This window comes from Callorhinus ursinus, unplaced genomic scaffold, assembly GCF_003265705.2.
Source record: "Callorhinus ursinus isolate GAN/ISIS: 27379988/994484 unplaced genomic scaffold, GSC_fseal_2.0 scaffold31, whole genome shotgun sequence".
In the NCBI taxonomy this organism is placed as follows: Eukaryota; Metazoa; Chordata; class Mammalia; order Carnivora; family Otariidae; genus Callorhinus; species Callorhinus ursinus.
The window spans coordinates 13921057-13942502 of NW_027397093.1; the positions used below are offsets into that span (position 1 = coordinate 13921057).

The 21446-nt window shown below is 58.9% G+C and overlaps 1 protein-coding gene across 2 annotated transcripts in view; it reads right to left on the minus strand.

Annotated features, from left to right (window-relative positions):
* The window catches only part of UNC5B (unc-5 netrin receptor B), an 80976-nt gene that overhangs the window by 7270 nt on the left and 52260 nt on the right, over positions 1-21446 (minus strand). The window contains exons 2-13 of one of the 2 annotated variants that reach the window (XM_025850245.2): positions 13710-13934; positions 9759-9902; positions 9188-9291; positions 8233-8413; positions 7434-7601; positions 6484-6648; positions 6221-6253; positions 4202-4396; positions 3452-3841; positions 2731-2818; positions 1454-1622; positions 1078-1311 (exon numbers count right to left, since the gene is read on the minus strand). In XM_025850245.2, coding sequence (XP_025706030.2) covers positions 1078-1311; positions 1454-1622; positions 2731-2818; positions 3452-3841; positions 4202-4396; positions 6221-6253; positions 6484-6648; positions 7434-7601; positions 8233-8413; positions 9188-9291; positions 9759-9902; positions 13710-13934 — 2096 coding nt within the window. The remainder of the gene's footprint in view (positions 1-1077; positions 1312-1453; positions 1623-2730; positions 2819-3451; positions 3842-4201; positions 4397-6220; positions 6254-6483; positions 6649-7433; positions 7602-8232; positions 8414-9187; positions 9292-9758; positions 9903-13709; positions 13935-21446) is intronic. The other variant, XM_025850246.2, reaches the window with a different exon arrangement.

The following is a 21446-nucleotide window of genomic DNA, read 5'->3' on the forward strand; positions in this document are numbered from 1 at the left end:
ACGGGGCCAAGGAGCCATGTTCTTCCAGTGTTAGGATGAGCCTGAGGTCCTAGGAACGCGGCGGAGGGCTGGGGAGGCAATGGTGGGACTTGGAGGCGGGGGGGAGGGGGCAGGGTGCTACTAACACAGGTCCACACTGCCACCACCAGGCTCTATGTGCCCAGATCTGACACCTTCACCTTTCTCCCCCCCCCCCCCCCCCGCCCAAACCACTGGCACCTGCCACAGCCCCTCCCTCATGCAGGGACACCGTCTGTCCTTTTGCATATACTCAGAACCTGGCCGTCAGCCCCCACGCCTCCCTCCCCTCCCCCTCCCATCAGTCACTGGGTTCTGTCCATTCTGCTAACACAGCGGCCAACCCCGTCCTCGCGGCTGTCACTGCCTCGTGTCCAGGGCCCAGGGCCCAGTTGCAGCTTTCAGCTGGCCTCTCTGCCTCTTGTGCAGCCATGCCCCAGCATAGCACAGGGGCTTTCAAAAGAGCGCCTGTGAACAGGGGTCCACCGCGTCTATGCCGCCGCCCACTGGATGGATCCCAAATTCCTGCTCATGGCTCCCAAGGCTGCTGGGGAGCTGAGCCCTGCCCACCCCCCAGCCCCATCTCTCTCCCTGTCGCATACACACAGCCCCTGCAGGCTTTGGCCACTCGGAACGACACACCTGCCTTTGCGTTAGCGGCTCTGCCTACCGGAAGGCCCTTCGGCCTCCTCGGCCTGGCACCCCTACTCGGCTTTCGGAGCACGGGTCTAAGGCTAACTGTGCTGTGAAGCCTTCTCAGACCCTCCCCCTCCCAGTCGGGTGCTCCTCGCCCTCCGTCAGGGAGCCCCCTATCTGTCTCCCCCTCCTCCAGCCTGGAGCTTGGTGAGGGCAGAACTGTGCCTGATTCCTCTCTGTACCTTGGGGGTCTGATGCCATTTCAATGTTGGAGCAAGGAATGACCGATTCATGAGGCTGATGGTGGAAGAGGGCTACCACGATTCCGGGCTGGGGGACACGGGAAGGCGCGGCAGCTGGTGAGCCAGGGGTGCTGCTCTCCCAGTGTGCCAGTGCTGGGCGGTACCGACGACCTGGCCTTACCTTCAGGGCCGCGGGTGTGTCCTCCAGGCAGTAGACCCTGAGGCTGTACTCCAGGGAGGTGCAGAGGGCGGGGACGAAGATGGCCAGCTGGAGCCGCTTGACAGCCGAGCGGGAGTAGGACTCACCCGTGAACACGTAGGTGCCCAGCTGGTCCAACAGGATGTGGCAGGACCTGGCCTCCAGCTGGCAGTAGCAGGGGGTGTTCAGGGTCTCCTCGTCCAGAGTCACCACCTCCTGCAGGGTGAAGCACACAGGTCACGGCCGTGGAGAGGTCCACCCAGGCGGGGCCAAGAGAAAAGGGGCTTTCTCTCAGCTTTGGAGGCTTCCCAGAGCAGGTTCAGATAGCGGGCCCGGCCTCCCAGCCTCGGCTCCTCACCTCCCAGTGGCCCTGGTGGGCCTGGGTTTTGAGCTGGAAGATCCAGTCACCGGCGCTGACTTCAGCACAGTGGGGTACCGTGAGGATGACGGGGCGGCACAGCAGGAGGCCCGTGGGCCCACAGGTCACCGAGGGGCTCAATACTGTCTGGGTTCCTTCTGAAAGCGGGCTGGGGAGATGGCAGAGGGCAGGGGGCAGACTGTGAGGGGAGGCTGGAAGCTCAGCAAGGGCTGGGACTGGTGCGGGGCTCCCGCCTCTGCCCTGGCTCCTGGGTGGCCCAAGGCAGGTCTCCACCCCCCCGGGGCTCCCAGAGGTCAGGGGTTAAGGAGAGGCAGAAGGATGGCACAGGCCTTAAGACTGTTCTCAGATTTCTGTTGTTCACGGCCAAGTTCTCACAGCCATATTTTTGTTCGCGTTTTCTTTCTTTCTTTTTTTTTTTTTTTAAAGATTTTATTTATTTGAGAGAGAGAGAATGAGAGATAGAGAGCACAAGAGGGAAGAGGGTCAGAGGGTCAGAGGGTCAGAGGGAGAAGCAGACTCCCCGATGAGCAGGGAGCCCGATGCGGGACTCGATCCCAGGACTCCAGGATCATGACCTGAGCCGAAGGCAGTCGCCCTACCAACTGAGCCACCCAGGCGCCCTTTGTTCGCGTTTTCAAGGGTTCTGCGCTCTTGGGATGTTTTGGACAAGTGTTTGCTAAACTGCCCTCTAGAAAACTGCTACCGGTCTGGGCTCCCAGGGGCGTGTCATGGGGGGCCGAGTCCCCACGCTTTTGTCAATATGAAGGTTTTATCGTATGAAACAAACCCTATAAATTCAAGAAGTAAAAAACTCCTAATATCTCATGGCTGTTTGAATTACTATTTCTTTGACTACAAATTAGGCTGAATATTTTTTCATAATCTACCGGCCTCTCTGTGTGTGTGTGTGTGTGTGTGTGTGTGTGTGTGAGGGTGTGTGCATCAGAGAGAGTATGTGTGAATCACTTCATATCCTCTGACCACTTTTGTAGTGAAATGTTCAAAGCCTCTTTACCTAGTAAGGATATTAACCTTTTGTCATAAGGTAGCTACTTTGTCAATTGCCTTTCAGTTTCGTGATTTGTCCTGCTGATTTTGTATGTAATAAGATCTGTCAATGTCCTCCTTGGAGGACTACCTCTGGCTTTAGGATCAGGGAGTGGGGGATGGTGATATCTGAACCCAGGGTGGACAGGCAGCAGGGAGAGGAAGAGAAGGGGGGCTGCCCAGGCTGGAACTGAGGTCTCTCTACTCACAGGGTGTTCTCTGCCTTGTTGATAAGGAGGTACATCTCATAGAACTTGCCCTGCGGGATGGCTCCATTGGGCACCAGCAGGCTGACCCCTAGGGGGAGAGGGAGGTCAGCAGGGAGGGGCTGGAGGGAGTCTAAGAGCTTAGAACAGGGGTGTGTGGGGGGGGGGGCTCCTAGCTTAGGGGGGGGGGGGGGGAGAATGACATCTCCCAAGATCCAGGTGGTCGACAGCAAGGGGTGGAGAGAGAAACTCTGGGGATTCGGTACAAGGACAGCCCAGGTCACTGACAGTGGTGAGTTTGTCGGGTAACACAGGGGCCCCTGGCATTGTGAAAGGGTATAAAGATGGCAAGGACTCAAAGTCAGAAGGCCCCAATGCCAGCTCCAGTCCCAGATCCGTTTGAAACTGGGAAACCATCAACTGATGGCTTTGCAGCCTGAGATGGGCAGCCCTGCCTTCCCAGTGGTGCTCTGTAGGTCTGTTGAATTATGAAGAGATACTCTCTCCCACTTAGCAGATGAGGTTCCCCTGCCTTAGTGGGCCAGAGAAAGGCCTGGACCCCAAGTCTTCTATTTTATTATCATTCTCCCCGCTGGGCCTCATGTTTCCCATCTGAGAAAAGGGATCAGGGAAGTCCTAGCTTCTATCGGTGGAGGGGGTGCTGGGGATGCCTAGAGGGGGCACGCTGAGGCCGGGCTGAGAGGCAAGCAGAGCAGGAGCCCACCTGTGCCCGGGATGCTGAGCCTCCCACCCAGGCAGCCGAAAGTGCCGCTGACGCTGCTCCCCGGGTCACGGGGCAGGCCCAGGAGCTGCTGGGGGCCGAGGCTAGCACTGCGCAGGTGCAGGAAGTGGGCATCCCGGGTGAGATCGCCAGAGTATGTGCCGGGCGGCAGGACCCCCAGCAGGTCGGCCCCATCGGGCAGGCCCGGCCCAGAGCCGGTGGTGCTGGAATTGTAGACCTTGATCTTGAGACTGGGCAGGGGGTCCAGCAGGGGTGAGTTGGTCATGGGGATCTTGTCGGCTGAGTCCTGCAGGGCATACACGGGCCCGCGGTAGATGCCAGCACTGGCCGTGAGGTCCGGGGGTGCCGACGGGTGCAGGAGCTGGGGATTGTCTGCAGGGGTTGGGGCTGCGGTCAGACCCAACTGTGCCTCACTGGCCGGCTCCCACCCTCTGCTCCTGCCGGGGGCCCTTCTCTTGCCAAATCCCACCCAGTGTTCAGCTGCCAAAGGCTCAACTGCCATCCGCTGCAGGAAGCTTTGGGGACTCACCACCTGGGCTGCTCCTCTTCCCTGTGTGCCTCTGATCTACACTCATCCAGTTAACTGTAGAGCAAAGTCTAGGAAAACCCCGGGAGGGATCAGGAGCCTCCGCTGCGGTCTGGCTGGTCTGGCCGGCTGCCCCTGCCCCTCTGGGTGCCCCAGCCTGCATCTGCCCCCCCCCGCCACCCCGCCGGGTGTCCCCAGGTGCTTACTGGGCCTCGCAGTCTTGAAGTTGACGGGGTGGAAGCCGCCAGTGAGGGCGGCGGACGAGTCAGTGATGTCGGTGTCGAAGTCCCGGCAGTTACGGCGGTACACCACCACCCCCACCACCATGAGGACGCCCACGACCACGAAGGCGGACACCACGAGGCCTGCGTACAGCGCCACGTCCCCCGAGGCCTCCAGCACTGCGGGCACAGGAGGGCTGCATGAGACCCAGGTCCTGGGGCAGAGACCCAGGTCCCAGGACAGACCTGCCCTAGGCTAGGTCCTAGTCTCAGCGCCCCCAAGACTGGCCAGGACCTCAGGCAAGCCTGAACCACTCTGTGCATCGGTCTCTGCAAGTAAAGTGGCCTCAAGTCCCCTGCCCTGCTACCCTCCCAGTGCCGAAAGACCGGTAAAATGACTCGTGGTCTGTCCCAACAGTGAACTCATGGCTCACTTCTGAGAAAGAGACAAGGGCTGTGGCTCAGTCTGTCCTGTCCTGGCCAGGAGGTTAACTGAGGGCCCCACTGCAAGCCTGCAGCATATCCTCAGGCTGGAGGTCCCGGCTCCCAGAACTCTCTGCCAGCTGCCGTCCTGAGCTCAACTCGCATCCTATGCCCGGAGTGGGGGTGGGGATGGAGGCAGAGGAGCGTGAGGCGGGAATGAGAGGCAAGGTGATGCGGTGGCGAGGAGGAGAGCAGGTGGAGGGGAAGGAAGGGGCTCAGGGAGGCCACCCACGGCTACACTTCCCTCCCCCAGGCAGGCTGCTACACAGCTGCAAATAACTCTGTACGGGCCAGGCAGGAAGGTGTCAGGGTTAAAAGGGAGGGTCTACACGGCAGTGCCATCCAGCCGTGCTTTCCACAGCGATGCACGTTCTATGTCTGTGTTGTCCCATGTGACAGCCACGAAAATGTGGCCGGTGTGACTGAGGAACTAGGTCTCTAACAATGTGTTTAATTTTAACTAAGTTAACAGGAAGTGGAAAGAGCCACACGTGGCCAGTGGCTACCACATGGGAGAGCACACAGGCAGAGCCCAGATACCTGCTCTTCCTTCTTGTTTGTTTTGGGAGCTCCAGGAAGCACAAGTCCCGTCTCCCCTCCTGGGGGGTGGGGAGGCCTCAGAAAAGTAGGCCTGCTTTCCCTGCCTGGACCCTTTCAAGCCCCACTTCCCTGGTGCAGACTGAGCCTTCGGCAGGTAGGGCGTGGCTCAGTCCTGGTGTCTGCTGCTTCTGCCGCCTTCTGGCCCCATCTCTCCTCAGTCACCCTCATTCTTGGGCTCCCGCAGGTGCCTGGCCCCCGGGAGAGCTGCCAGAGGAGGCCCTCAAGGGCTTGGCTCTGCCTCCTGATGTTCTCCCTGACCACCGGGGGACACCAGCCCCGCCCCCCCCCCCCCCCCCCGGCTCTGAGCTGGGCCCAGGGCCTCACTGCTGATTTTATGATTCTGGAATGATTTGGAAATTATGGTTTAATTACCACAGGCCAATCTGCCTGAGCAGCTTTACTGCTCTGGGGCTGCCACAGCACAGCCTGGGGAGGAAGCTGACCAGCCCCTTGGGGCTGACGCTGGGCAGCGGGTTTCCTGGAAAGCCTAGTCCCGCTGTTGGGGGTACAGTGAGGGGCTCCGGATGGATGGTGTGGGCCTGGGTGCTGGCCTTGTCACAGAGAGGGAAGCTGAGGGTGCAAGGCTAAGAGCACCAGCTTTGGCCACATAACTAGTTAGATTCAAATCCTGGCTGGGTCCCTGGTCAGCCCCTTCCTCTCTCTGAGCCCCATCGTCTTCCGTCATGGGAGGCTCGGGACGGTATCCTTTCTGTCAGCTGCTGGTCTGCCTGTCTGCACGCGATGGAGGCCGTGACACGTGCAGCACCGGGGGCCAGGGGACCCCATGGAGGGTGGGTGAGGGGGCACCTTCGAGTCTCCCTGTTCTCCACCCTGCCCTGCACCCCACACCCTGGAAAAGCCAGTCAAGGAGAGCCAGGGATTCCCCCAGAGGAGAGAGGACAGCCATGAAATGGGACTTACGGTGGCTTTTGGGGTCACTTAGAGTTTTCTTATCTGTCGAGGGAAATAAAGGGAAAGACAATGACATAGGTGGCAGAGAAAGGGTGGTGAGGTGACAGGAAACACGCAGATGAGATGATGCACGTGGCGGGTGGCAGAGGTCCCCAGGGCCTGCTCCACCGCAGCCCGCACCGGGGGCCTGGGGCAGGCTGGGGATGGGGCCCCCACTCGTCCAGCTCGAGCCCCTCCCCCCCCCAGGGGGCCCTGCCATCCCAAGGACTCACTCTGCACGCACAGCCCGTCCGTGCAGTTCTTGGAGTCGAGCAGGGTCCCGCTGCAGTCTCGGCCTCCATTCTGGGGCGGGGGCGCCATGCACTCGCGGCTGCGCCAGTGGGCACACTCGGTGCTGCAGGCCGACCACTTGCTCCACTCCGTCCATGCTCCGTCGACTGTGGGAGCACGGCACACAGCACGTGGGACACAGCGCGCGGTTCCGCACACAGAGCACAGCAAAGCACCCGCACGCGTCCCCGCGTGCTATGGCAGGAGAGGGAGCCAGACGCAAGCACAGCCACCCCCAGCCACGTGGCCCTGTGCCAGTGCAGCGGGGGGCACTGGGTGGGAGGCAGGCAGAACACACACACACACACACACACACACACACACACACACATACACACACACACACGGTCCCTCACACAGACGCAGCCCAGGGCGCTCACAGAGACTCAAACCCAAGGCAAACACACAAAAACCTAAGAGCCCGGATAAAACCAGGCATGCAAGCGACCCACAGAAGGGGACGCACAGGGTGAGGCGAAGATGAGAGGAGAGAGGACCTTTGCAGGATTAGGGGTGGCGGACGAGACGTGTCTAGGTCAAGGGCAGGAGCACAGGCTCCTATTGACCCCAGGCAGCGCTGGGACCCCGGCCCTGGGGGCTGACACTGAGAACCCTCAGCCTGGAGGGCAGGAGAGCCCACCCGTCCGACGGCAGCTCTGTGTCTGTGTCTGTCTCTCTAGCAGCCGGGCGCAGAATGAGAGGGCAGAGCCCGCGGCATCCTGTCCGGCCTGCTCCGCCAGCCACGGGCCCCAGGACAAGCCCCTTCTGCCCCCCACAGTGGGGAGAGAACAGCCATCCTGAGTGGGGCAGCCGGCACCAGCACAGAAAGCAGGGCTGGGCAGTGGGGTGGGAACCGGGGTGGGTAGGCTGCCGGCTGGCCCCGCGGCCTTACCTGGGCACACGGTGGTGCAGGCGGTCTTTTGGAAGGCCTGGCCCTCACAGAAGGCGCCTCCATTGAGCGGGGCCGGGTTGGTGCAGGTCCGCGTGCGCTTCTGCCAGCCACGGCCACAGCGGTTGGAGCAGGGCGACCACTCTGCCCAGCTGGACCAGCCACCGTTCACTGCAAGGGCAGCGGGTGTCACGTGCTGGGCCTGGCTCTGCGACCTGTGGGCCCCCTAACCCCATCTCCAGCCCCCACGAGGCCCTTCTGCTGAGGCCTGGCCTTTCCTAACTGGACCCCTCCTGCCGTAGCACTGGGGACAGATCTGGGCTACAGCCGTCAGCACCAGAGGGGACCAGGGAGGCCACGGTCTATCCCCAGCCTCATTGTACGATGACAGACGACGGTCCAGAGAGGGCTGACGCTTACCCAAGGTCACCCGGTAATGGAGCCTGAAATAGGGCTCTTTCTACCACACTCGAGGCATCTCAGCTATGGCTCTGCCCCTCCTACCCAAGGGAACCGCAAGGAAGAGCCTGCAGGCCTAGGTGGCCGTTCCTCACTCTACTGGGACGCCAGGCTCGGGCATGAGGATACTCACTGGGCCCCAGTCCAACCCCAAACCCAGGAGGGCCTGACTTGACGGCTAGCTTTGCTGTGTGATCTCGGTGAAGGCACCTCCCCTCTCTGGGCCTCAGCCGCCCAGCTGTCCACCGGGGCCCTGCTGGCCTCCTGGGTAGGACGCGGTGAGTGGGCAGACGGCCCGCCTCTCCCGCGCCCCTGGCCAGGCTGCCCCCGCGTGGGCCCGTACCGTAGACGGTGATGGTCGCGGTGGTGCTGCGGCGCTTGGCTACAATGTTCTTGGCCACACAGGTGTAGTTGGCCGTGTCCGACAGGCGGGCCTGGCGGATGATGAGGTTGTGGTCGATGGTGAGCAGGAAGTTGGTGTCCTGGGTGGGGTCGAGGATGTCCTCATTCTTTAGCCACTCCACCTGCAGGAGTGCGGTTGGGGGGCCGTGAGGGCCCGGTGCCTACTCACCTGCATCCCGGGGAGTGGGCCCTCTGTGGAGGGGAAGGGAGGGCGGCCATAACCAGGACAGCAGTTCTACGCATGGTCGCCCACGGTGGTGACACGGTGAGGCAGGCCCGCCACGGGCCAGGCCCTGTGCTGGGCGGTACAGAACCCAGTGGTTGTGACAACCACCCAGCAGCTGGACGGCCTCAATTTCATCAAACGGAGGGTGGCATTTATTAGCATCTACCCCACAGGGCTGTTGCAAGGATCAAACACGTCAGTGTGGAAAGTGTGGAGAACAGTACTTAGCTCCCCGTACGTGCAAAATAAGCATTAGCTAGTAGTGCACGCCTTCCCCATTAAGGCAAAGGCCACGTGGGGTGCATCATGTTTAGGCCCCCGCATTATGGAGACCCTTTGGTGTCCATAAAGCTGGCGCTTTGGCTTCTGGGTGGAGAAGGAGGATTCGGCCACAGGCTTAGTCTTATACAAGAGACTGAGCCTGGGGTCTGCCCTTGGGGATCTTGCCCCAGCTCTGCCCCATCCCTCGGGGTTATGCCTGTGGAGGGCCTGGCTGGGGTCCACACATTCTGAGTTCTGCAGAGGTGGTAGTTCCCTTCTCTGTCTCAAGTCTTGATATTCCCATCTGTGAAATGGGGAGAGCTCTGGGAGGCTGAGGCACCGTGGCTGGTAGTAAACACCAAGTCTGGCTGGTCTCTGCCATGCCAGTATTCCGCTCGTCCCCGCTCACCTCAGCCACAGGCACCCCCTCCGGTGGGCGGCACTGCAGGAGAACCTCCTGGTCCAGGGGCACTTCCTTGCCCAGAGGCTCCTGATCGAAGTTCTTGCGCAGGTCTGGGAGAAGGAAGAGGGGTCACCAGGCACAATGAGGTGGAACTGAAGCCTGAAGCACCCTGCTCTAGCCACTAGGTGGGAGTGCATACCAAGGGAACGGGCTCGACCTGGGGCATTTCCTTGTCACGAAAGTGGGGCCTCACCGGGTGGAGCTGGGGGAACAGGTTTCCCTCCCTGACTCTGATATACTAAGCAGAGAACAACCCAGGAGGGTGCGGAAGCAGGCAGCTCCCTTTACAGAAGTAGGTGAAAGGGGCCGTTAGAAATCCTGAGGCCAGAGGTGGCCCCGTTCTGGGTCTAGGAGGCTTCTTCTCAGTGGGCACCCATGGGCCCTGACGTCCCTGTGGTGGGCATATTCAGCCAGGGATGCCCCCACAGAGGAGGAACTTCCTCTCTGCGGGGCGGGGGGGCACGGGCAAGGGGAAGGGGCCCCGGGGGAATGGGGTGGGGGGGTCTGGACAGCATACATGCGATGCGGACATAGGCCCGGCGACTCTTGGTGGTGCCGGCGGAGCTCCAGGCCACGCACTGGCACCAGTAATCCTCCAGCCCGAACAGCTCCTCCACCTGCTGCCGGGACACCTCGATCTGGACCTCCCGTACCCGCAGGCCTGAGAGGGGGAGACGGATGTCAGCAGGGGGCGGGTCTGAGGATGGGAAGCAGGGGCCATGGCACCGGGACATCTGTCTCTCTTCTGCCAAGTGCCTCCCGTTTCCATGTATTTCCCTGGCCCGAGCCGCCACTGCTACTCCCCTGAAGACTGCCCTGGCTAACGCAAGCCCTCTGCCCCCCGTGCCAGCCACGTCCTGCCCTAAAGCCGGGGTGTGCTCTGCAAAGTGCACAAATGCTGCGTCACTCCCCTGGCTGTGCCTCCAGTCCTCACAACACAAAGACCTCGATCCTCCACTTGGCCGCCAGGCCCTACACCGTCTATCCACCACAGCCTCCCTGGGCATCTTCCCCACAGCCACAGGGCCTTTGCACATCTAGTTCCCTGCCTAGAACTCTCTTCTGTCCCCCCTGCACCCAATGGACTCCCAGTCACCTCAGCTTTGGGCTGGGTCTCACTTCTAGACGGAAGGCCCCTCTGACCCTGGCCCACCCCAAGTACCGCACTGAGTACGACTGGCTGTGCAGTTCTTTTTCCCTGCCCAGTCTGTTTTCCCCACAGCACTGACCACTCTCTGGAACTGTATCATCTATTGATGTGGTCATGTATGAATTACATATTTCCTGCAGGAGAATAAGGCAGGGCTTTGCCCTGTTTACTGCTGGGGCCCAGGATCTGGCACAGAAAAGGTGTTCCACAAATATGTGAAGACAGCATGTGGCCTCTCTCTGGGTAGGAGCTGGAGCTGGTGGGAGGTCCCTCTTCCTGGGAGCCCTCCAATCTCTCAACAGCTCCCTACTAGGGCGTGGAGGCCTCTCTGGATAATTGGGCCCACCAGCCTGCCCAGGAAGGATCAGTGACTCTTCTGCCAACCCTCGACAAAGCCCCTTATGCTTAGAAGAGGAACGAACCCTTCTGGATTAGGATGCCCATCCAAAGCTCTTCCCCAAAGCTTGTGGGAGGACAGCGAGGCCTCCTCCTCCAGGAAGCCCTTCCTGACTACCCCCATTTTCAGAATCCCTAAAGCCGCTCCTCCCTGCCATGTGTACCAGCTCTTCCTCTCATGCTTACACATGGGTTCTGATAAGACCCTCGAGGGCAGGATTGCCAACACTCCGTGGTACTGTGGCATGGTGGTCAAGTGTAGGGTTGGATGGCTCGACAGGTCTGAATTCTGGGCCCAACCTGACTCCCCAGCTGTGTGACCTTCATTCAGTTACTCAGCCTCTCTGAGCCTCAGTTTCCTCATCATAGTAACACACTCAGCGTGACAATCACTCTGCCATAGCACGCAGCCAAGGCTGAATACAAATCTACTCTGGAAGGTCATGTGGATCTCATCCAGGGTCCTTCCGCATGTGAACGCAGAGAGGGTGGGTGGCAGGCCCGAAGTCCCGCCTCAAGGTGCGAGCAGGGTTGAGATCAGCTATCTGTGTCTTGCCCTGGTTAAGCTCTACTCTCCCAGTGAAGTGCATTGCCTTAGCTCTCCTGGATCATGGGGTGGGATGGCCTTTGCACTGGGAAACCAGACAGTGAAGAAAATCCCAGGGATCTAAGTGGGAGGGGGCTGGGGGTCTGCCATCAGGGAGCATCAGGAGGGAAGAGGCTACTCCTGGGGGAGTGGCTATGCCTGCTCACAGTGGCTGCCCGGAGTCCTGGCTCGACAAGCGATGCGGCGTGGCCCAGGCCACCACAGCTGGGCCCCCCGCCCCTCATTCACCAGGCTGTGAAACTGGAAGGGGGGTCCCTCACAAGGGGGGGTCATTCATCCAGAAGCCCCCAACAGCTGGACAGACAAACCATCACCCAGTGGGACTCAACACCGTGGTGATGGTCACCAGCAGACATGGGACAAGGACCTTCAGTCTCCTAGACTTGGGCCCCAGCACCAGGTGTGCCCCGCTCCGGCACGGCGGCCACCTGGCAGGTGGTGTCTGGGCCGGGACACCCAGGCTTGGGCTGCTTGTCCCGACCCGGCATGAGCTGGTGGCTGGAGGACTCGTCTCGGCTCTTCTGGCCCCCAGCTGTCATCCTCTGTTCTTTCGGGGCCTCCAAGAGTGCCAGGGTGGGGAGCAGGAGGCGGAGGAGGAACCAAGGCCACACGGCCGCCCAGGGAGGGCCCACAGGACCCGGTCTATTCTTTGTCACTAATGGGGACCAGAGTGCCCCAATTTCAGGGGCTGGCAGGGCTCGCGTGCCTGGTAGCAGGGGAGAAGGAGCCATGCTGTTACTATTACTCGTAATTACAGGGTTTGTGAGAGGCCCCAGCAGGGTACACCATCCCGTTGCTCGGTCTGGACCCCCACCACTGACCTCCGATCAGGGCCAGAGGGGCTCAGGGCCACAGAGAAATAAGGACAGGTTTCAAGAGGAAAGAGGCCGAGAAAAAGCCAGAAAGAGAATAGAAAAAAATGGGGTTTCCTGAGTGCCTGCTGGGTCCTGGCACTACGCTCAACACCACGCAGGCCCCACCGAGTTCCACCCCCACGGGGACCTTCCGTTAACGTCCCAGTTTACAAGGAGAAGAAGTGAGGCTCAGAGGGTGACGCACGTCCCAGAGTCACACAACCGGGGCCTGGGAGCAGCTGGGGTAGGTTTCTTTTCTCTCGCTTTTAAAAATCCCTTATTTTATTTTTTAGATCTTGGGGGAGCATGAGACTCCAAATCCATTTTCTAAAATTCTTTCAAAATGTTGGTAAAATATACATATAACCTAAAACTTGCCATTTTAACGTATACAGCTGAGTGGCATTACGTGCATTCTGGGGTATGGTTTCAAGTCTGGGCGGTACTGAAACCTGCAAGCTTTTCACAGAAAAACGAAGTTGGAGGAGGGGGAAAGGAGAGAGAGTGAGAGAGAGCGTGTTGGCGGGGGAGACAGAGAGACGGACATAAGGGAAGACAGACAGAGACCGGGGCGGGAATGGAGAGGCGGGAGAGGCAGAAGGAAACAAGAGAAGGCTCCAAAAGAAGGGAGAGAAGGGTGAGGGAAGAGGTGGTAGCAGCAAGACCAAAGCGGAGGCGGGCCGTGGGGCGAGGGGTCCCGGGAACCCGCGCCTGGCTGGGCTGCCCGACGCTGGCCACCTGCAGCCACCAGCAGCAGCATGGCCCTGCTCCCTGGCCTGAGCCCTGGAAAGGACCCCCTGAGGGGCCTAGGGACACAGAAGCCCACACCTGGCCTCGGGGGCATTGCTGGGGGTGCCCGGGACCCCGCTTGCCTCTTCCTCTCAGGATCCGGGCTACGTCCCGGCACCACCTCTATGGTTATTTACTTACTAATACCAACCTCGTCTTTTGACCGAAAACAGCTGATCTCTACGGAGGAGACGCATCCTTCTCACGAACGGGGACACAACCACTCCCCACAAACACAGAGGCCCTCTGACACTGACGATGGTCTAGGATTCTGGGTATGTGCTGGGGGCCAGGGCTGCAGACAGGGCAGCTCCTCTTCATTATACAAGGGCAGAGCAGGTGCTGGATGTGCGTGCGTGCCTGTAAGAACTCTAGCACTGCCCCCCCCCCCCCCCTGCTCTCCCCATTGCTCCCTGATGTAAGCTGGAAACGGGGAGGAAAGGATTCGGTGCTCTTTCTTTGGTAACCCAATCAGACGGGGACATGTGGTCAACTGTTGGGGAGATACGGATCCAGGATGAACCCCAGAGGGGAAACTGAGGCCCAGGGGCTGCCATGGCTGTGTGAAGTCTCACACGGAGCCCAGGGTGGAGCCAGGCCCAGGACCCAGCGTCCCTGGCACCCCTGGGCCCCGGTGTCTTGGGGGTGACCGGACGAGTGGGGCAGGCTCACCCGTGGCCTCATCTAGGCCCTCCTGCGTGACGTGGTCATTCTGGCTGACCCACTCGCCGTTGCACTTGAAGTAGATCTGCGTGGCGGGGAAGGCGTGGCAGCGCAGCTCCACAGGCTTGTTCTTCACGATGTAGGCGTCCTGGGGCTCCTGCAGGAAGTGGGGCAGGGGCTCAGCCGGCGCCGACGGGAAGGAGTCGGGGAGCACCTCGCTGCCAGAATCCGTGCCTGTGGAGGGAGGGTGGGCTCCGTGAGGCTGCAGGCTAGGAGGAGGGGATGGGCAGCTGGAGACCAGCCGGGATGCCCTCTCTGACCCGGGCAAGGTCTGGCACTCCGGGGGGCCTCAGCTTCCCCATCCCACCCAGCTCTTAAGAGCTTGTGCTTTGGAGCCAGTCCTAGCTCTCTGATACTGGGCGATTCTACTTCTTTACAGATCAAGATGTCAGGGTGGCCTGGAGAGCTGAAGTGATCCGTCTGGACAAGGATGCCCCTCTAGCCCTCCCCAGTGTCCCCTGCACTGGACCTACTGAGCCTCCCTCCAGTTTCCCACGGTGATGCCCCAGGACGTGAAGGTCTGGAATGGGGCTGAGGCCGGAGCACAAAGCAGGCCAGCTCTGCCCTGAAGCCACAGCTGCCCTTTGCAGCCCCGGCCAGCCAGCCTGGTGCAAGTGGAGAGACAAACCAGGACCCACAGAGGCATGAGGTGGGGTGCGGTGGGGTGGGTGGCTGCACCGGGCCTGGATTCCTTGGAGCTTGGCACCCGCACAGGGCCTCCTCCTCCAGAATGCCCAAGGCAGGCAGCAGCATGGAGGGGGAGACCACCTCCCCAGCAGCCTTTACGAAGAGCCCCCCCTCCTCTGGGCTGTGACTGTCCCACTCCTTAGCCTTTTCCACCTCAGCCAAACCCACACCCTCCACCCTAACAACAGACAAGAGAACTGCAGAGCCTGGGAACGCAGCTAGGCTGTGCCTGCAACGTCCTCCCCAACAAGGGGCCAAATGGGAACACTGGCCCATCGGCCTCCCTGGAAACAACAGTGCCTCATGAGGTGAGACAAACAGGAAGGGAGAGGGCCCGGCCACCACCAGTGCTGGGAGGGAGGGAAACCAGGCCAGGCCAGCCCATTGGTTCACCATCCACTTATGAAAATTGACTTTCCAACACCAAGCGCCAAACAGTCAGGTGGCTGGGACAAACGGTGGGGGCTAAGCTCCAGAGGGAACAATGAATTAAACTGCAGGGGTGTGCATCCGCCCAGCCCCTCACAGCCGGCCATGGCCTGCCACTGTTGCACAACCCAGTCCCTCAAGTGGGGTGGGGCCCCAGGAGGCACTTATCCCCTAACCCAGGAGGCCATGATGGGCCATGCATTGGCCCCTAGGTGCAAAGGGGCCAAGGGGACACTGTTCTCCAAGAGCCGAATGAACAAAACATGCCATCTCTTTATGGACCAGGAGCTCCTGCTAAGACTTAGGGTGGGGGTGGGGGGGGTTCAGGCGCTCTGAGAACACGCAGAGGTTGTCACTGGCTCCAGGCGATCCGTCCCGGGTAGAGTGTGTGTGTGTGTGACCTGCGGGAGCGAAGGGGAAGCCCGCAAGAAGGTGTGAACCCAGCTCCATCTAGCATGTTCTGTGTGACCCTAGGATAGCCCTTTAACTCCCAGCGCGTTACTTCGTCTCTGAAGATGGCAGGGAGGTAAACACCCTCCCCTGGGCTGTTTCGAGGACCACATGAGCTAGATAAGCATGAACACCCAGGAGGGGCCTAGCACATAGTAGGCGCAAAGCTGTTGCATGAAAATGGCAACTAATGCTCGCCTCGCATTAGGTACTGTGTTGTTAGTACTGTATGCAGTCAGCTTACCTAACTCTTGCAACAACTCTGTAAGGTACTTATGTTAGTCTTTGGCTTATATGTGGGGCAACTGAGGCTCCAAGAGGTGAAGCAACTTGCTCTAGTGCACAGAGCTAGCAAGAGGTAGAGCCAAGGTTTGAACCCGATAAGCAGACCCCGGCATCTGGGATGCTGCCCAGACGGCCTGCCACTGGAGTAGCTCAGTAACATGGTGAGTGTCCCCGCATCTGAGAATCCTGATACATCCTGACACCAGCCAGGACCCCACAACTCTCAGAGCTCTCTCATTAAAGGGTCAGCGAGGTTGGAACGGTCCTTGTTTTGAAACTGAAGACCATCCGTGTGGGGTAATGACTGACCGAGGCTCCCTGGCCAGTGGGCAGCTAAACTGGGAAGAGCCCTGAGGATACTGGGGCTTCTCCATGCCCACTTCCCTCTGTCAGGCAGGGAGACCCCTTCTTTGTAGGTAGAAGACTGGCAGCCCCTAGGCTCTGGGAGCTTGGGCAGTTGATGGCAAGATGAAAGAGTGCCGAGGGAGCTGGACAGTGTCTCCCAGCAGCCTGAGAGCGGGTGGAGCCAGGAGGGCATGTGGGCAGCAGAGCACCTGCAAGGTTCCAAGCACCCCCAACTGCTGCGAGCACCCTGCTTCAGTCTCAGGTATGGGGGGTGTGAGGCAGGGCGCAGACTTCAGACGCAGCCACCGCTGGTTCTGAAGTCGCCCTTACTGACCTCAGGCACCTCATCCGTGAGATGGGGGTACCAGGCCTCCCTCTGGAGGGTGGGAGAGAAGGTGCATGGGAGCCTGTGGGTCCAGGCACCTGCTAGCTCTCCTTTCTAACCGTGCGGCCCCCAGCCCCCAGGTGATGGCTGTCTTGGCTCTCTGCGGCACTGCAGACTGTATTTATGACTTGGTTTTATAACCCTAATGCGGCTCATTTATAAAGCAGGCGCAGACGCGGCGGAGGAAAGTAAACACGAGACATCCATTAGTGCAGCAGGGCCCGAGCCTGGCGGCCCCTGGCCCCACCTCTCCTCTCCACCCTGGCACAAAGCTTCCTCTCTGGCCTTGGCAGGGATGCGGCTGGGGATCCTCATCGGTGCCTCTCTGGCCCAGCCGAGCAGGGGAGCTCTCGATGTAGCTACTTGCAACATCCCCACCCCCCGGGTGTCCTGGATTCAGATGTTGCCAGGAGACAAGGACTAGGTCTGACCTGAGAATTCCTCCCAGGCGGACCACCAGCAGACTGTACGCTTGCCAGGTATGTAGTAGGTGCTCAGTGAATGCAAATTCAATAAAATTGCTAAGCTGGGCTCCTGCCCTCATCAGTGAACACTTCTCCCTGGCTTGGGCCCTTGAAGTTGAGGGAGGCTCCACAGGTATCCCAGCTGAGGGCCAGCCTAGAGGGAGAGGAGTGATGGAGTTTCAGGGTCCCCGGGGGGCTTCCTCTGCCTGAAGCTTTCCTCTGAACTCTCGGAGGCTCGCATCAACCCACACACAGCTTCTGAAACTTCTTTGGTCTTTAGTGTCTTTTTATCCCAAGGCCAAAAGAAATTCCTAGTGGTTCTGTTTATTAAATAGTTAGAGCCAAACAGCTTGTGTGTGTGTGTGTGTGTGTGTGTGTGTGTGTGTGTGTGTGTGTCCTTCCTAACAACTTGGTAGCCATATTGTTGAAAAACAATACCCATAAGTAAGTCAGAGGGGGAGACGAACCATGAGAGACGATGGACTCTGAAAAACAAACTGAGGGTTCTAGAGGGGAGGGGGGTGGGGGGATGGGTTAGCCTGGTGATGGGTATTAAAGAGGGCACATTCTGCGTGGAGCACTGGGGGTTATGCACAAACAATGAATCATGGAACCCTACATCAAAAACTAATGATGTAATGTATGGTGATTAACATAAGAATAAAAAAATAAAAAAAACCCAATACCCATAAATCGGAGGAAAAAATAAGATTCGTATTCCATTCCTAAAGAGGCACACTGGCTAGTCATGGGGGTGTGCACACTGCTTGGGCACAGCTTCTCAAGTCTTGGAATGAGACTGGCCCCTCCACCCTCATTGTCTGTCTCAGAGTACTTCCAAATGCTCAAATCCCACCTCTGCAAAGACAGGATGCTGTGTAAAGGACAGAAGTGTGATACAATGTTGAAATCGAAAGCTATCTTGAGCAAACAGTTGTGGCAGTGTCTAGCAAGCTGTTCAGCACAGCTGTCTTTCCTCTAAGATGAATAATTTCCCATAGCACCCCTGGGAATGCATGCAGCACCCTGGGGTGCTTTGGCACACCGTTTGGGAAACTTATTATTATGCCCCTCCTACAGACGAGGAAACAGAGGCCAAGAGAGACAAAGTAACTGGCGCAGGGCTGTACAGCCAGGAAGCAGCAGAGAGCGAGGGAGCAAATCCGGGCATTCAGGTACCTGAATCTGACTTCTGAATTAGAATTGGCATTTGCTTCCACTATGTGGCAGGTACTTTAAATATTTTGCCCAGTTTACTTCCCACAACCCCCAAGGTGAGGATTATCTTTTCATTTTCCAGATGAAGACTTGGGGCACCCAGGGACTTGCCCCATGGCGAGGTCCCCTTGTCGGCGGGAGGAAGGGCCAACTCTCCCCGTCACCTGTCACCCTGGCTTCGCTACAGGTCTTCACAGAGGAGACTCCAACACTGAGAAGAGCTCCCAGCAGAGGACAGCCTGCTTCTGCCAGGCCAGATCCGGGTCTGGAGTTCCAGCTGGCGGGAAAATATCCCACATCAAGTGCATTTTTCTAATAGCACAACTCATTTAAAATGCAACCTGCCTTTAAAAGCCACATACACGAATGGCCTGGCTATCCCAAGATGAGGGTAGGAGGGCACATCCTCCCAACAGATGTAACCACAGACGGTCAAACGCGGGAAAACGCCAGGAGGTCTGGGTCTGTACCCCAGCTGGGGACTGGTGTCACCGCTGGCCTTCCTCTGACCACACAGCCCCCATCTCGAACACCAAGAAGCTGGTGGAACCAATCTCTCAAGTCTTACTCTGATTTGATCACGTTGAGATTAGAAGGTGTCTTATGTGGCATCTGTCCGTGTAGGATGGTATCCCACTGGGTCCGTTTTTAATTCCTGAAGCGAATTTCCTTCAAGCGTGGTCACCTTTTTTTTGCCACTGTTAATCCTCGCTCAAAGGCCCCGCACAGACCGTGGTCCTACAGCACTATTTGCTGCTAGGCTCTCCCAACCAAGCCCAGGCCCTCCTACCCCAGGCCTCAGCTCACCAGGACAACCAGCACCTCCAGGTTGGACCTCTGGTGGGCGCCATTCAAACCCTCACTTCCAATTTACCTACAGCTGCCTGAGGGCTCTTGTCGGGTGGTGTCACGTGGACATGGATTCATAGGGAGACAGGTTACCATAAGGGCCGTCTTGTACAACACCCCCTCAGCCACTCCATCCAACCTTGACTCACATCCCTCCAGGGACAGGGAACTCACCGCTGCTTTTCTCCTTTGAATAGACCTAACAGAAAAGTCCTTCTTACTTTCAACTGAAATTCACTGTCTGAGGTTCCAACGATTGCTACAATTTTAACTTCTGAGGTTCCACAGAAGAGTGTTTCCTCTGGAGTACGGAGCTGCCTTCCCTGGCCTTCTCGCCCTGCTTTCAAATATTCATGAGACACAGTTTTGCACCCCCTCACCACCAACCTGGCTTCCTCACAGACAGGTTCCATTTTGCTCCCAACCCACTTAAAATGTGGGGAGGAGGGGTGACCAGGGTGGGGTCTGGCAGGCACGTCCCTGCTTCCAGCAGTTCCAAGGTTCCTTAGCAGTTTTAGTGGCTGCTCTGGAGAGCAGGGAGCACACTGCACCTTCCTTGGCGTCCCCCAAGGTGTTCAGGACCGAGTAACCGGCCCCTAGTAGGGGAGTGGAGCCTGCCGAACAGAGCCAGGAGCCCAGGCCCAATCCCCACCTGCCAGGAGGAGCTATGCTAGATTGAATGCTCCCTCCCAGGGGCTGGGCCTGGGCAGGGCCCAGTGTGGGGACACAGGCTCCCACTTGGCAGGGAGGAAGTCAAGGCCATGGGCTTGCTTAAGAGGTGCCAGCATCTAAGCCACTAGAATAAGCAGGAGCCAGGCCCTTGGAGGTGAAGGAAGTAGCTTCAGGACCAAAGTGAAGAAACTGTATTTTCCAGAGCTACCCCTGAGGGGAGGGAGAAGCTAAAACTAGTGTTCAGACATTTCTGAAAGGGAGACTATCACCAGACACCCAGGGAAGCCAGAGGGCTTCTGCTTCCCTTATGGTGACCCTGAGAGGGATGGGTTCGAATCCCCACTCTGCCACGGAGACCTCAGGAAGGTTGTTTTACCTCTTGGGGCCATTTGTAAGAAAGGGGAGAACAGGCAGAAGCATAGAAAGGCACAATCAGAGGGGCCTGGAGCCCTACATTCCACCAGCTCAGAGAGGGAAAGTGACTACTCAACATCACACAGCAAATCAATAGCCAAGCCGGACCAGAGTGCAGTTTCCGCTTCGGGGCTGAAGAGGGTAGACAACAGCCAGGGCAGGGCTCGGGGCAAATGTCTGGTCCCTGTATTCCCCCTGCCTGGGATGGAAACTCATTACCACCCATCGCAGCCAGGGCCACCTCTGGTCTTGCCCAGTGCAGAGACCTCAGCACGAGGCTGCAGGGGTTTGGTATGGAGGTCCTTGAAACCCCCACCCAGTGGTTTGTGTCCCCAGGCGGGTGACAAGGCCAGCCCTGAGACCCCTAGGCTCAGCAGCAGGAGGTGGGCATCTGTAGCTGAGCAGGGCCATGCGTCTCCAGGGCTGGCTGGCGTTGAGGCAGTGCCCACGCCTACGGGGCAGGGCTGGGAGGGAAGAGGGGAGCGGGCGGGAGGTGAGGGAGAGAGAAACACCCCACCCTGGGCACATTCATCATCAGCAATCACAGTCTCTCTAGCCCCTGGATGCGGGCTGATTCTCACCAGACTTGACCTCCCACTGCATGGAAAATCTCTTCCATTCACTGAGAGGCTGATGTGCTCAGTGGGGAGTGTGGAGGGTGGGGGGGGGAAGGAGCCCACTTATTATTATGTTTTAAAAACACATAAACCCCCCATGGAAGGACCCCTCCCTGGACACAAAGCCCTTCTTCCATCTGGCCCTGGCTTCTGGCGGCTGTGGGGTTCAGGCTGGGGCCCCCCTCAGAGGCAGTTACAATGGCCGTTACTGATGACAAATGGGGGCTGGCAGGCTTGGGGGACGCTGAGTTACTCCTAACAAAAGAGGGCCCTTGCACAGCCCTTTTCCCACACCCTCTGTAGACCCGCCTGTGCCCATGACATCACTTCCTGTGCTGGCCACAGGAAGTGGCCTCGCCGTGATGGCCAGCTGGGACAGCAGCTTGCATCCTGAAGGGGGGTGTCTGGCTGACCCTGAGAAATGGAAGGACTCAGGAGCAAGTAAGGGCAAGTGAAGGAGCTGACGGGAGGCACCGATTCCTGGAATGAAGGCCGGGCCCCATTTTATTGGGGGCCACACGACTTACAAAGTCAGGAGGGACACTATGGTTACTGGGCCTACCCTCAGACTCTCAGTGGTGCCTGGGGAGCCTGTATTCCACACCCAAGAGACCAGACCCTGCTCCCACACCTTTCCTTCAGCCACTGGACTCCCTCAGCCTGGGCCTCTCTAGGGCTTATTTCTGGCTCCTCTTCCAAGCCCTAGGTCCCAGGGTGTCACTATGCCTGGACGCTTGGGCCCTAAGGAGGGGGCATTCTGCTTCCGTCTCTTCTCTCAGACAAGGGGCTCAAAGCCCTCTTATGCATCACATTCCCGATAATAACCTTTCACCAACATGCAGTGTGATAACAAACATCATCAATACAATAA